At 35.4% G+C, this 16094-nt stretch overlaps 1 protein-coding gene across 6 annotated transcripts in view; it reads right to left on the bottom strand.

Moving 5' to 3' along the window:
• The window catches only part of LOC123529777 (prestin-like), an 87559-nt gene that overhangs the window by 34189 nt on the left and 37276 nt on the right, over positions 1-16094 (bottom strand). For 3 of the 6 annotated variants that reach the window (XM_045310297.2, XM_045310299.2, XM_045310300.2), the window contains one exon: positions 1247-1564. In XM_045310297.2, the coding sequence (XP_045166232.2) occupies positions 1247-1564 (318 nt within the window). Of the gene's footprint in view, positions 1-1246; positions 1565-2476; positions 2596-8861; positions 8955-9426; positions 9494-16094 lie in introns of those variants that run through there. The other 3 variants (XM_053522432.1, XM_053522431.1, XM_045310298.2) reach the window with 3 other exon arrangements.

Raw genomic sequence — 16094 nt, 5'->3', positions numbered from 1 at the left:
GAAATGTCAAAGTAGGTCACTAGGTCAAAATCAAGGTCAAATTTCATTTCGGAACACAGAACTATACATGTGGTCCAAATTTGAAGCCTGTATCTTCAAAAATGTGAAAGTAGGTCACTAGGTCAATGTAAAGGTCAAAGTTTGTTTCGGTACACAAAACTATGCATGTGGTCAAAATTTGAAGGCTGTAGCTACAGAAATGTGAAAGTAGGTCACTAGGTCAAAATCAAGGTCAACTCATGTCAAGGTTCATCTTGCCACTCAAAACCATACAATGTCATGTGGTCCAAATTTGAATGTTGTAGGTTACTGACAAGAAGATTTTAAAAGCTTTTCCCTATATAAGTATGAACCATGTGACCCCCGGGGCGGGGCCATATTTGACCCTAGGGGTATAATTTGAACAAACTTGGTAGAGAACCACTAGATGATGTTACATTACAAATGCCAAAGCCCTAGGCTTTGTGGTTTGGACAAGAAGATTTTAAAAGTTTTTCCCTATATAAGTCTATGTAAACCAATGATGTGACCCCCGGGGCGGGGCCATATTTGACCCTAGGGGGATAATTTGAACAATCTTAGTAGAAGACCACTAGATGATGTCACATACAAAATATCAAAGCCCTAGGCCCTGTGGTTTTGAATAAGAGGTTTTTCAAAGTTTTTCCCTATATAAGTCTATATAAACCATGTGACCCCCGGGGCAGAGCCATATTAGACCCCAGGGAAAGAATTTGAATAATCTTGGTAGAGGACCACTAGATGATGCTTCATACCAAATATCAAAGCCCTAGGCTCTGTGGTTTTGGACAAGAAGATTTTCAAAGTTTTTCCCTATATAAATCTATGTAAATTATAGAAATAAACAAAGGGCCATAGCTCACTAAACAATTGTTGAACCAGTCTGATTTTCAGAGGGACACAACTAGGGTACCAATACATCATTCTGACAAAGTTTGGTCAAAATCCCCACAGTAGTTTCTGAGGAGATGCGATAATGAGAAATTGTTAACGGACGGACGGATGGACGGAATGACAGAAGGACGGACCACGGACGCAGAGTGATTTGAATAGCCCACCATCATGATGATGGTGGGCTAAAAACATGTTCAATACGGCTGCAGAGTGAATGATAATCTATTGTATTGTTTATGTACTCTGAAAGGTGATTTGCTTCATCTTGTAATAAAGGACCACAATGGCCAATTTTGTTCTATAATTATAATGTAGCATTTGCTACTCTCACCTTGAGGTATATGCATAATTCCGACTGTCAGTCCTGACACAATGTCGCCGGTTATATCCTCCCTGATATTGTAGTTCTTCATGATGTTTATAAATGGGAACAGCGAGTAAATAAATCTCTTGAGGCACACACCGGAGCACTTGCATTTTGACAGTTTTTTACGAATAACCTGTTTTACTGTCGGTGATGGCCGACTTCCTGCCTCAAAATTCTCATCAAAATGTTTCTGTGAGAATAATGTACGTTCTACCAGAACCTTTGGATGACCGTTGGCTTCCGGCTTCACCAGCAAGTTGTTAACCTCATCCTCAGCTTGTCCTGAAGAAAACAATCAATGAAATAATCATGTAAGCAAGAAATAATAATAATTATTATTATTATTAATATTATACCAGATTTATATAGCGCCCTTTTCATGATCAATTTCACGTTCAAAGGCGCTTTACATAGTTCAAATGTAGCCACACAGGACGCATAATTCATCCTCTACTAGTACAGACACAGAGCGATCTGACCAGAGGGACAGAGTGAGACAAAGCCCCCACGACAGAGAGATCAGAAATCAGATACATGCTTGTCCAGCTAACTTAGCCTAGCTCGTTGCGAATAGACAGCCTGGTTCTTTAACATGCCCAGTGTATAGCACTGATACATGCAAGGATTGCCTGGGTTCCTGACCAGTACACCTCTAGTTGGGTGGGAAACACTGAAAAGCATTTCTGAAAATTCCCGAGTAGCTGCCTGGGATCGAACCCCCGACCTCAGGATTGGAAGGCCAGTGTGCAAACCACTGAGCTATCCGTTAAATCAGACATTAAAGAATTATGAGAGGGAGTCAGTGGTGCAGGGGCTAGAAGGCTGGACTACAGTGCCAGTGATCTGAGCTCAGTTCCGGATTTTTCAAAAGGTATAAAAAGCTGAATGTCAATACATGTAACTGATATTCCACTGGCATCTTTTATTGTTCAAAGTGCTATCCACACTACAATATGACTGTCATAATTGGAGAAACACTTCAAGAGTTTCAGTCATCCGTATTCCAGTGATCCCAGGTAGAACAATATGTACTACATCAGCTTTTTAGCTGGGACTGGAAGTTTAGTTCGAGTGAAAGCATGTGTTTGAGCAATCCATGTTTGAGAGAATGAAGCTGGACTGTATAAAATGTGAAGAGTTATCCAGAATAGAAGGTAACTAAACATCTGATATGAACCTTAACTGAAAACCTACCCTTTTTGTTATATTTATCCATACTCATTTTGTCAATTCCATGAAATTATCATCAAACTGGTATTTTACTTTTCAACTCATACAATTTTATCAAAAAGCAAAACAGCATTATCGAGATAAGCCTCCAACATGTTTTCAACAGCATATCTCAAAAAATCCCTTATTAAAGTCTTGTGAATTATTAATGATAACCCACTGGAGCAAGTTTGAAACTTTTCATATTTAATGAGACCAGGAAAAAAATTGACGTCAGCATTTTAATAATCATTATTGATATTTCAACTGGTCAATGTAATGAACAATTGTGTCAAACATTTTTCCTTCACTCAGCAAACAAACAAGTTCATTTCTATAAATATTTACTTTTGTTTTAGCCAAATACATTACATAACTTAACGAGTTTTAAATATCAATAAAGCGTACTGATCTGTTGCTGTTTTCAATTGGAATGTTGCATACAACTTCTAAATTTAAATGCAAGTGCTGAAAGCCATTACAGTATATACAACCATGAAATAAAAGACATTATTGCTATACAGCCAGTTATATTTGTGGGCAAAATGTTTTGCATTTCGCCCTAAAAGTTAACCGATATAATTTTATTTCTGGCAATACATTTTGTAAATTTATAGAGATGTGTCACAGCCATTGACGATACTTCATTTCAAGATATTTTATATTTTGGTCAGTCCTGCAAAAAACAAATTCTGAAAATTTCTTCTCAACAGATAGATAGATAACTGTATTACTTTCATAAAGGCTACAAAACCCATGATGACATACAATTTACATAATACAAGATATAGCAAAATAGTAGTGAATATACACATTATGCAAAATTTTCTATTTCAGAGAAGGTCAGATAGAAAATACTGTCCTCTGACCTTTTTCCTACAGATAATATGCCTGACACTGTTTAAGATAGTAAACGTTTTTTTGTTTGTTTTTTTTTCACTAAAAACTTAACTAATTTGTAAAATGTACTGCAATTAAAATAAATAAGAAATACCCAGCAATACAGTATCATTATCATTATTGTTCAAAATACCTTACTGTTATCATGCCATTTTTTTCTCCCCACTCTCTCAATTGGCAAGTGTTTTTAGCCTTTAAATATAAAAGAATTTAAACAGACTTTCGAAATCTTCCATCACCTTGGCATAATACATTATGATCATGGCAAATTACTTTACACTAAATGTACTTAGAAACTTCTGGTTTGATAGGAAATGAAATTACATACTGTTTATATCACTGAGCATTGAAACTTCTGAATCTTAATACAAGTCTAATTACATATAAATGAAGCACTAACTAATGCTCTTAATTGATAGATTAATGTCCTATTACCATGGAAATTAGATATATATAAACAACATGATATATACTCGCGTATAAGGCGCCCTCGCTTATAAGACGCATCCTGATATTGGACTATCGATCGGGGAGGTTTTGCACTGACCCTCGTATAAGACGCAGTCATATTTTTATACAAACTACATCAGAAATTTGTAGAGATGCATTATTTTCCCCAACATTCTATGATTTGCAATAGAAAATAGCAGAAAATGGACAATTTTATTGTAAAAATGCAGAATTTAAATGAATTAGTAACAGCGGAAAAAGGTTAAAGAAAGGCCGAAATTTTGACAATATTCGCCGATTTTATTTTTAAAAGAACTTGCAGACTTGTTTTATATTATGTTAAATAAAATAAATTATTTTAAAATCAATTTCGTGTGTAAAAATGCAATGTAGTAACTTCAAAACGGCGGAAAATTGACGATTTTCGCCGATTTTATTTTTGAAGAAACTTGAAAATCTGTTTCATAATATGTAGAATAAAATAAAGTATTCTAAAATCCACTTTCATTGGTAATAATATGCACAAAATATCTCCGAAACGGGAGAAATTACGTCTAGAAATGTGACGATATTCGCCCATTTTACTCATAATGCTTAGAAACGCTGAATGTTTGGCCATGTTTCCATAACAGTAACACAGAATGTTTAGGAAAATAATGTATTTCTTGCAATTATTCGAGGATACGCAATTTTTAAATTGCTTTCAAAGGATCTCCAATACATGTTTAGGATTTTTCATTCAAGCATGCGCTGCATACAATGAGAAAATTAATGAGGATAAAATATCCTCACCAATTTTCCCAAAGTAATTAACGCAAGTTCAAAAAAGCAAACAAACAAACAAAGCATATTACATATTTTAATTTTATGTGACATACAGTAACTAATAATGCATTAATTTATCACATATTTCAAACACAAAAAAAAAACTGACAATAACGTATCAATTGATTACTGATAAGATAGCAAAAAAGGTGGCGAGATTAGGATACATGTACTTTTATGGCAGTAAATCTGACACATTTGTCAATCAAATATGGATATGCCCACTTTGAAATGTTATCCAATCATATTCCAGTTCCGAGTAGCTAGACATCCCTACTGTACCTTCATTTGACTAGAGGGCAGAATTAAAATAATTGCAGCCGACTATTCTATGAAGCCGCCAATTAACATCAATCAGTGTTTATGATACATCTATTTCTATACATGTGTTTATTTAACAGTTTGCACCTTCAGATGATTTATAATGGGTGCGTTTTAACAGTTTACACTTGCAACAATTATAGGTACCGTATCATATGCAATTGGGGATAATTAACTTTTAATAACTCTCTGTTTGCGGGCGGTGAAAAAGTATTTTCTTTGCTCAATTATATCAGTCATTTCCAATTTAAGTAAAGCTAATTCGTCAGATTTTCTGAAAGAATTTTTGATTTTAAAAGAAAAAAAATACATTTGTAAATAAAAAATACTTCAGATATTAAACTACCAAATCGTAAAGTAAGTAAATAATAGATCGTTATTGAGGACCGAAACACGGCGCTTGTCCGTTTAGATTTTAATACCGATATGCAATGGCTGACGAAAAACGTAAGTAGCGGGTTGCAGACTCGGAAAAAAATACATTTATAAATAAAATATACTTTTGATATTAATCTATCAAATCGTAAAATAGGTAAATAATAAATCTTTATAGCGGACCGAAATACGGTACGTGTCCGTAAAGTTTTTAGCACTGCTATGCGCAATGGCTGCCGAAAAACGAAAGTACATGTCTGCAGACGCGGAAATGAGATGTCCTGAGCTGTAAACTCGGGACTTTTTTTAAATTTTCACTTAATTTTCTTGTAGTATGCGCTTATAAGACGCATACCCTTCTAGGAAACGAAGATATGATCCCCAAAACTGCGTCTTATACGCGAATATAGACGGTAATTCATTATTATGATGCCACATTTAAGAGCTTTGTAATAGTATATTTAATCATTTCAAAGGAAAACAAGAATCATTTTTCTATCTGATCATTGTTCATAGAGCTATGGATTGGTTTGCACTAAAATTAATATTGAGATTTATATATGGACAACAAATACCACAAAAAAAAAGCAAAATTAGAAACAATCTTATTTATGCAAGATTAATTAGATGGAGTTTGAAACAAAGAATTTTATTTATACATTATCTTTCATACTCCTTTAAAGGTGAATAATCAGATTTTGGCCATGTAACGGATTTGTTCGAAACTTTAGCATCTGATCATTTACACTCATTTATGTTCACTTAACACTTAATACAAATTAGATTTTCACTGGAGGTATTTTTAAAATTTCATTTTCCTATCCTGGTTGCCCAACCAAGATAGAGTTATTTTATCATAAGTATAAATTTGATAAACATACTTTGCCTAAGGAAATGTATAAATATTAGACATATTGTAATATATTTGTAAAATATTTGCATTAAAAATTATGTATTTAGATGGAATTCATTAGAAACGCAAGTTTGAAAAATTATTATTACCTCCCTTTGCCTATCTTGGTTGTGAATGAATTCAGAAGCTACACACAGCTTTTAAACTTGCATTTTGGTTCAGATTGTTCAATAGTTGATATGTCTATCAAATGCAAACGTAAAACTAGACATTGTATCGAAATAAAAAGAAATACCCAGCTTTTTATATACTTTAATATTAAAGGGGAGTAATTACAAAAGTTTATAAAAATAATAAAATATACATTTCAAATAGGAATCTAACTCTATGTAATTGGTCTTTCTGTTCCTTAAATAATTCTCTACCAGAATATACAAGAAGTAAAAAATGTCATTAATGTGATTGACCACCTTTAAATTATCCATGCATTAATCTGATTATTTCTAACAATGTTTCTTTGGCAGTGTTGGCTGCCCATAGATTTCTATCATTCAGATTAACAACTTCACAGTCTAGTAATTGCAAACTTCTCCACATGTATCAGAGTTATAACTGTATATTGTTTCAAAGAAACTTGTATAATCGATGTGTTTCAGAATGCCTACAAAGCCAAAACTGAAAGTACAGCAGAGTCTACACAGTAACATCTCACTAGACATCTAAGTCAAAACTGAAAGAAGAGTCTACACAGTAACATCTCACTGGACATCTAAGTCAAAACTGAAAGTAGAGTATACACAGTAACATCTCACTGGACATTTAAGTCAAAACTGAAAGTAGAGTCTACACAGTAACATCTCACTGGACATCTAAGTCAAAACTGAAAGTAGAGTCTACACAGTAACATCTCACTGGACATCTAAGTCAAAACTGAAAGTAGAGTCTACACAGACATTTAAGTCAAAACTGAAAGTAGAGTCTACACAGTAACATCTCACTGGACATCTAAGTCAAAACTGAAAGTAGAGTATACACAGTAACATCTCACTAGACATCTAAGTAACAACTCACTAGACATCTAAGTCTAAACTGAAAGTAGAGTCTACACAGTAACAACTCACTGGACATTTAAGTCAAAACTGAAAGTAGAGTCTACACAGTAACAACTCACTGGACATTTAAGTCAAAACTGAAAGTCTTGATCTTGATCTTGATATTTTTACGGTGATACATCTCATCGACATTTTCTCACCGCGCCTGCGCCAAGTGTTGGGAACTTAAAATTAGTCCAACTTTTTGATACAACTAATAAATAAATCCACTGGTTTTTCTGAGGTTCTGTAGCTCTGAATGAGTTGGCGTGGTAGAGAATTCCAATCGCGTAGTGTATTAGGTATGAAACTATACTTATAAACGTCTGTCCTGGCATATATAAGGTTAAAATGTTCCTCGTGTTTGTTTTTAGTGACACGTATAGGTTTAACTAGATGGTCCACTGGTACTGACGCGGTGTTATTTAAACCTTTACAGAATAAGATTAGACGACTCTGTTTTCTTCTTTCCTTAAGAGGTTTTAGCTTTAAGTCATTTAAAATTCCGGTCATGCTTCCTGGATCGAAGTTGTAGTTTGATGTGATGAATCTAGCTGATCGTTTTTGTACCGCTTCGATTTTTTCTTGTAAATATTGTTGATGTGGGTCCCAAATTGTACTTGAATATTCTAAAACTGGTCTTATTAAACCTTTATACGCTTGAAGTTTGACATCCTGAGGACAAGCCTGTAGATTCCGTCTTAATAATCCCAATGTTCTGTATGCTTTATTACACGTTTCTTCAATATGTTTATTCCAAGTAAGATCACATGTTATATTAACCCCCAAATATTTGATTGACTTCAGAAATTCCAGGGGAGTATTTTTAAGGGTGTATTGATATTTTATGATTGATTTTTTTCTAGATAAGGTCATCATATTACATTTCACTGGTTGAAATCTCATCCCCCATGTTGTTGCCCACTCTCCTAATTTATCAATGTCTTTTTGTAATTCAAAGCAGTCGTTGTCAGTTAGTATTTCCCGATAACACACACAATCATCTGCGAATAACCTGATATTTGATGCAATATTATCAGAAATGTCATTAATATGTATTAAGAATAAGATAGGTCCTAACACTGTTCCCTGTGGTACTCCAGATAGAACTGATGATACGTTGGATGATTCACCATTAACAATTACACACTGACTGCGATTTACCAGAAATGAGTCAATCCAATTTAAAATGTTGGGTCTTACACCGTATTTATACATTTTAGATTTTAGAAGTTCGTGAGGCACGGTATCGAACGCTTTTTCAAAATCCAGAATAAAAATATCCACTTGTTTGTTTCTGTCTACTGAATATGCCCAGTCGTAGCTAACTGATAACGTCTGCACAGTTACAACTCAGTGGACATCTAAGTCAAAACTGAAAGAATCCTTGCATCTGTATTATCATAACATAATACATGTATCAGTCCTAAAATGTTCATTCTAATCAAGTTCATCTACAATCCTACATTATTATTTTTGTTTGTATTCAAACCAACTGTTATTGAATCAAACTGATATACAAGTCCTGTAGTTAATTTATAATTTCCACATATACCACTCATTTATGTTTGTTTCATAGAATAATGGTATCACAGCCCAATTTTCTTCTACTACCCCAGTGGGATAATTTAAACGACAGCATGTTTATATTCATGCATCATTGAACTCAAAAAGGTTGTCAATGATAGGAGTTAAGTGCATACTGTAATGTTATACCAAAATATTTTCTGTATTGATTTTTCTGTATTGAAAAGTTTTAATGAAGAAAAATCATAATTATCAAACATGTTATCATTTGAGTTATCCTGTGGGATTTATATTATTCTTAACTAACAGACAGATGGTCAACAGTCATAAACTATTAATTGTTATCAGTTAACTTGAATTTCTGGCATGTTTTCAGGGAAGTATAAATCAGGAAGATATGTTTACATACACAATGAATTTTCAATACTATTAACTAAATATAGAAAATAACAACTCCTTATCAAGATTATTATATATATTCATTTAAACAGTGAGTTAAAGAAACATAAAACCTTAAAACCTCTAAATGAAATGAAACTCAGTTCAATTATTAATTCTGTTTAAAAGAATAAACAATAAGAAAATGATCTAACCTTTCATAGTATATCCTTTACTAAATTAAACTAAATTACATGTACTTATTTTTACTTGAACTTAAGACTAAATTCTCATATAAGTATGACTCAAATCATTCGGACATAAGTATGTTATGGTAGTATACACACTAGAAATACTTCAGTTTTCATCTTAAAAGAATAAAACAAAAAACTGTTGTCTGAAACAGTCATAAATGATGCAGCAGAGAAAAAAAATCATATTTTAACACAGAAATCACAGGCAGGAATACATTATCATGCAAAATTTATGGTAAAGAGGAACTAAAACAATTTCTCATAAAAGCATCATAATATAGAACTGCTGATATTTAGGATAATGTTTTCCATTCTTTGAAGAGAATTTCTTTGATTAAGGCTTTAAATCATCTCAGATCCATCTTACAGTTTGCATGGATATGAACTGAGGGGCCTCTACAGCTGAGCAGTTAAAGTGTTCTGAAACGATTTGCAACATTTAGTTTCAATGTGGTTAATACCCGTATAAATGTACAAAAAACCCCATTCAATTCTTATATCTACTATACTTTGCAGTAGCCTGCTACAAAAGTAAGTTGTAAGCTTTCCACCAGTATCAAAAAATCAAAATAAATGACACATATTACATCTAAAAAGAACAGTAAAACAAGAGGACCATGATGGTCCTGAATCGCTCACCTATCCCCACATGACCTAGTGTTGAACTGAGTATGACGTCGTTATTTCTATTAATTGACAGTGATCTAGTTTTTGAGCATATGTGACCTAGATATCATCAAGATAAAAAATTCTGACCAATTTTCATGAAGATCCATTGAAAAATATGACCTCTAGAGAGGTCACAAGGTTTTTCTATTATTTGACCTAATGACCTAGTTTTTGAAGGCACATGACCCACTTTTAAACTTGACCTAGATATCATCAAGGTGAACATTCTCACCAATTTTCATGAAGATCTCGTGAAAAATATGGCCTCTAGACAGGTCACAAGGTTTTTCTATTTTTCAACCTACTGACCTAGTTTTTGACCGCACATGACCCAGTTACAAACTTGACCTAGATATCATCAAGCTGAACATTCTCACCAGTTTTCATGAAGATCCATTGAGAAATATGGCCTCTAGAGACATCACAAGGTTTTTCTATTTTTAGACCTACTGACCTAGTTTTTGATCGCACGTGACCCAGTTTCAAACCTGACCTAGATATCATCAAGATGAACATTCTGACCAATTTTCATGAAGATCTCTTGAAAAATATGGCCTCTAGAGAGGTCACAAGGTTTTTCTATTTTTAGATCTACTGACCTAGTTATTGACCGCACATGACCAAATTTCGAACCTGACCTAGATATCATCAAGGTGAACATTCTGACTAATTTTCATAAAGATCCCATGAAAAATATGGCCTCTAGAGAGGTCACAAGGTTTTTCTATTTTCAGACCTACTGACCTAGTTTTTGACCGCACGTGACCCAGTTTCAAACCTGACCCAGATATCATCAAGGTGAACATTCTGACCAATTTTCATGAAGATCCATTGAGAAATATGGCCTCTAGAGAGGTCACATGGCTTTTCTATTTTTAGACCTACTGACCTAGTTTTTGACCCCACATGACCCAGTTTCGAACTCGACTTAGATATCATGAAGGTGAACATTCTGACCAATTTTCATGAAGATCTCATGAAAAATATGGCCTCTAGAGAGGTCACAAGGTTTTTCTATTTTTATATCCACTGACCTTGTTTTTGACCCCACGTGACCCGTTTTGAACTTGACCTAGATATCATCAAGATGAACATTCTGACCAATTTTCATGAAGATCCATTGAGAAATATGGCCTCTAGAGAGGTCACAAGGTTTTTCTATTTTTAGACCTACTGACCTAGTTTTTGACCCCACGTGATCCAATTTCGAACTCGACCTAGATATCATCAAGGTGAACATTCTGACTAATTTTCATGAAGATCTCATGAAAAATATGGCCTCTAGAGAGGTCACAAGGTTTTTCTATTTTTAGATCTACTGACCTAGTTTTTGACCCCAAGTGACCCAGTTTCGAACTTGACCTAGATATCATCAAGGTGAACATTCTGACCAATTTTCATGAAGATCCATTGAGAAATATGGCCTCTAGAGAGGTCACAAGGTTTTTCTATTTTTAGACCTACTGACCTAGTTTTTGACCGCACGTGACCCAGTTTTGAACTTGACCTATATATCATCAAGGTGAACATTCTGACCAATTTTCATGAAGATCTCATGAAAAAAATGGCCTCTAGAGAGGTCATAAGGTTTTTCTATTTTTAGATCTACTGACCTAGTTTTTGACCGCACGTGACCCAGTTTCGAACTTGACCTAGATATCACCAAGATGAACATTCTGACCAACTTTCATAAAGATCCCATGAAAAATGTGACCTCTAGAGTGGTCACAAGCAAAAGTTTACGCACGCACGGACGACGGACGACGGACGCCACGCGATCACAAAAGCTCACCTTGTCACTTTGTGACAGGTGAGCTAAAAAAATACTAGATGCCCACGGCCAACATGTCAAGCCCGCCCTTTGACCCATAACTGTGACCTTCACCTTTGAAACTAAGTCAGTCTCATTAAGTTAAACATTCATGCAAAATATAAACAAGATTCCTCAATGCATGTCAAAATTATGGGCCAGATAAGATCCAACATGACCTTTCACCTCCAACTGTGACCTTGACCTTTGAGATAGGAACCTTGAGTTTGTGCACAATGCTCCATCTCGCTGAGGTTAACATTCACGCCAAATATAAACAAGATTCCTCAATGCATGTCAAAGTAATGGGCCTGACAAGATCTGACATGACCTTTGACCTCCAACTGTGACCTTGATATTTGAGATAGGAACCTGGCGTTTGCGCATAACACTCAGTCTCACTGATGTTAACATTCATGCCAAATATAAACAAGATTGCTCCATGCATGTCAAAGTTATGGTCTGGACAAACAAATCTGGACGGACACACAAGCACTGATGTACGCACGCGCATACACCAAACAGCCATTTGGACAACTATGTCTTCACATCCGCACGAAGGCTCAACAAAAACCAGCCAAATATCAATTTTAACCCTTACCCTGCTAAATTTCTATAATGAACTTGTCCATCTTCCACTTTGGACAGTACCATTAACTGTTAAAAGGTATGCATACCAAAAAGTTACTGACTGAATGTTAAACTGTGCTGATCATGATCAGACTGCACTGATGTGCAGGTGATCATGATCTACACTGGTTGCAAGGGCAAAACCAATCATGTCCAGCATGCTAAAGGTTAATTCCTTTTCCAGTAAAATTATACTATGCCCCAACGATAACTTGATATTTACAAACATGACTATAAATAGATTAAAATGGAACATAGGGAATTCAGCATTTTTCTAGCATGTTACAATCTAAATATTTTCGGATTTTGTTCAAATTACAAATTAGCTCAGTGGTAAAGCATGATGTCAATGGTCAACAGATCTTTTGCCGTGTGGGTTTGAAACTCAGTATTGAGAATTAGTTTTTATTTCACTTTTGCATAAAAATTAGGTTTCCTTCATGAGCTCTGTGACAATACCACAGAGAGGTATCTAAAGCCGATATGGCAGATCAGAATGGTTTATTATATATCAAAGATGATAGATTAAATGCATGCACTCAAGTCATGCAAATAATGAACATGCTATTGTGTTATATAAAGACATATATACAAATTCAAACCATCAAAGAAAGAAAGAAACAAACAAAAGTAATGAAATAAAAATGAAAACGAATAGAAAAAAAAACAAATCTGAAAAAAAAACTCTTATGAAGATTCGAATCCACAAAACGACTTATATCCAAATGTTGTCTGCAGTTTACCCAACTGAGCTACACTGACGAGATAAAGAAACGCCTCATTCAAACTCGGTATACAATTTTTCGTTAACCGTGATTCAAAATTAGAAAAGAACAATTCCATTCACAAATTAGATGCTTTACAAGAATTTATGGTCAATAAGAAATCATTTCATTGTCGCATTATGCTTAAATCTTGAATTTTAATAGCCCGGTCAGAGTAATTGCATTAGAAAAATCAGTAGCGCATGTGGCCACCTCTGCTAGCAACCACAGCAGCAAGGCGACGCCTCATAGAGCCGCACCAGTTGCGTAACAGATACCGTGGGATTCTGGCCCACTCCTGGTGCAGCGCTGCTACCAGTTCCCGGACGTTTGCTGGCTGGGGTTGACGTTGGCATAACCGCCGTCCGAGATAATCCCACGCGTGTTCAATCGGATTGCAGTCCGGTGAACACGCCGGCCAAGGTAAAACATTAATGTTTCTAGCCTGTAGAAAGTCCCTGGTGACGCGTGCAACGTGAGGTCACGCGTTGTCGTGCTGATAGACTAATCCTTGACGTTGACGGAATAAAGGGACAACTACATGACGTAATATCTGGTCGATGTAACGCCTGGCTGTGAGATTACCTTGGCAAACGACGAGTTGGGACTTAAACCTATGGTTGATTGCTGCCCACACCATTACTCCACCTCCACCGTAACGATTGTGCTCCAAAACGCAATTGTTTGCGTAGTGTTCATGGCGTCGTCTATAGACATGGATACGTCCGTCGGCGTTCCACAAGTTGAAACGCGACTCGTCACTGAACACTACGTTCTGCCAAAGCTGGCCGCGATGGTTGCGGGCCCAAATAAGACGTTGTTGACGGTGGCGTAACGTTAGAATTAGACCGCGGTAGGGCCTACGACAGGTAATTCCGCGTTCTCTGAGTCGATTTCTCACTGTATGTCGACTAATTGGACGTCCACGGTTACCTACAACTATACGTGACGTAGATTGCGCCGTCACAAATCTGTCACGTAAATGACGTTGACATATAATTATCCTGTTGTATTGATGTTACACGCGGTCTACCTGAACGTGGTCTATCGATAGACGTTCCCGTGTCTCTCACACGTCGAATAAGACGCACAATTGTCGAACGAGAGACGTTAAAACGTCTAGCAACTTGTTCCTGCGTTCGCCCACATTCAAGCATAGCCAAAACCTGAGCCCTCTCTTCAGAATTCAGCCTCGGCATTACGAAAACTAATGTTTTTTTCAGAGAATAGCTGAAAATATGGTTGTGTGTCGTATTACACATGTACATGTGCAAAAATCGTTCAATCAAACCACATGGTTTACATGCACGGACTGCACGAGGAAATCATGACCAGGTACATGAAGTGAACAAATGGCTGAATGAAATCGCGCGAGTTTTTGTTCACTGTGTTTGTCGGTCAGAGTACATGTAGATTTACTACATTTCACAACAATTAAAAGCATTAGGAAAAAAATAACGCCAAATTTCAATGAGGCGTTTCTTTATCTCGTCAGTATATGTTGCCGTATACATAATAACTATTTAAAATGAAAGAAATACCAATATTTAATTGTCAAGTAAATGGGTAACCATTATGAATTATTATTTCGTCAGTTATCATGAAATAGACTCGTCCTCGCGTTTCGGCGGGAATCGCTTTATCATTGGGGATTAGTAGTTCCTGCCGTGCTTTATATTTATTTTGAAATTTTGGTGTCCAATTTTGAAAATATTTTTTGAAATATGCCACCTGTTCATGTTTTTTTTTGCCTATGGTGTCAGACTGCACATACAATATAATGTGGAAAAGGTCATCATTGAAATATCATTACATTTTTTTCTTTCCATACAAAATTTTATAGTAAATGAAAATATACACAGATAAAGCAGTTGTCCAGAGAATATACATAATTAAATATTTTGAAAAACATTACTTCATGAACAAATAGACAAGAGTCATAAAGGGAAGTAACCAAAACAATGGATTCAATAATACCTGATATTCTGTTAATCGAATATTCAAACCTTTGAAAACAATTACTGAAAATAGGGTTTAACAAGAAAACATTATATTTTATCTTAATTACAAAAAATCTGCCACCAAAATTAGAAGAGGGCCATGATGGCCCTATATTGCTCACCTGGTTAAATGGTTGCTATGAAGATTTGCATTTAAGCTTGACCCTGGGGTCATGATTTGAACAAACTTGGTAGAAACCCACTAGGCAATGCTACACACCAAATATCTAAGCTCTAGGCCTTCTAGTTTATTTCTAGACATTTTTTGGAAGATTTTCCTATGTACAATCAAGTAACCCCTGGGGCGGGGCCAATTTGATGCCGGGGGTCATGATTTGAACAAATTTTGTAGAGGTCCTCTAGGCAATGCTACATGTCAAATATCTAAGCTCTAGGTCTTCTGGTTTATTTTTAGTAATTTTTTGAAGATTTTCCGATGCACAATTAAGTTACCGCTGGGGCGGGGTCAACTTTACCCCGGGGGTCATGATTTGAAAAAAATTTGTAGAAGTCTTCTAGACAATGTTACATATCAAATATCTAAGATCTAGGCCTTCTGGTTTATTTTTAGCAAATTTATGAAGATTTCCCTATGTACAATCAAGTAACTCCTGGGGCGGGGTCAAGATTTGAACAAATTTTGTAGAGGTACACTAGGCAATGCTACATGTCAAATATCTAAGCTCTAGGCCTTCTGGTTTATTTTTAGAAAATTCTGAAGATTTTTCTATGTACAATCAAGTAACCCCATGGGGT

This window comes from Mercenaria mercenaria, chromosome 13, assembly GCF_021730395.1.
Source record: "Mercenaria mercenaria strain notata chromosome 13, MADL_Memer_1, whole genome shotgun sequence".
NCBI classification, from domain to species: domain Eukaryota; kingdom Metazoa; phylum Mollusca; class Bivalvia; order Venerida; family Veneridae; genus Mercenaria; species Mercenaria mercenaria.
The sequence above is the reverse complement of the archived record's forward strand: the minus strand, read 5'-3'. Positions and strand labels throughout refer to the sequence as shown.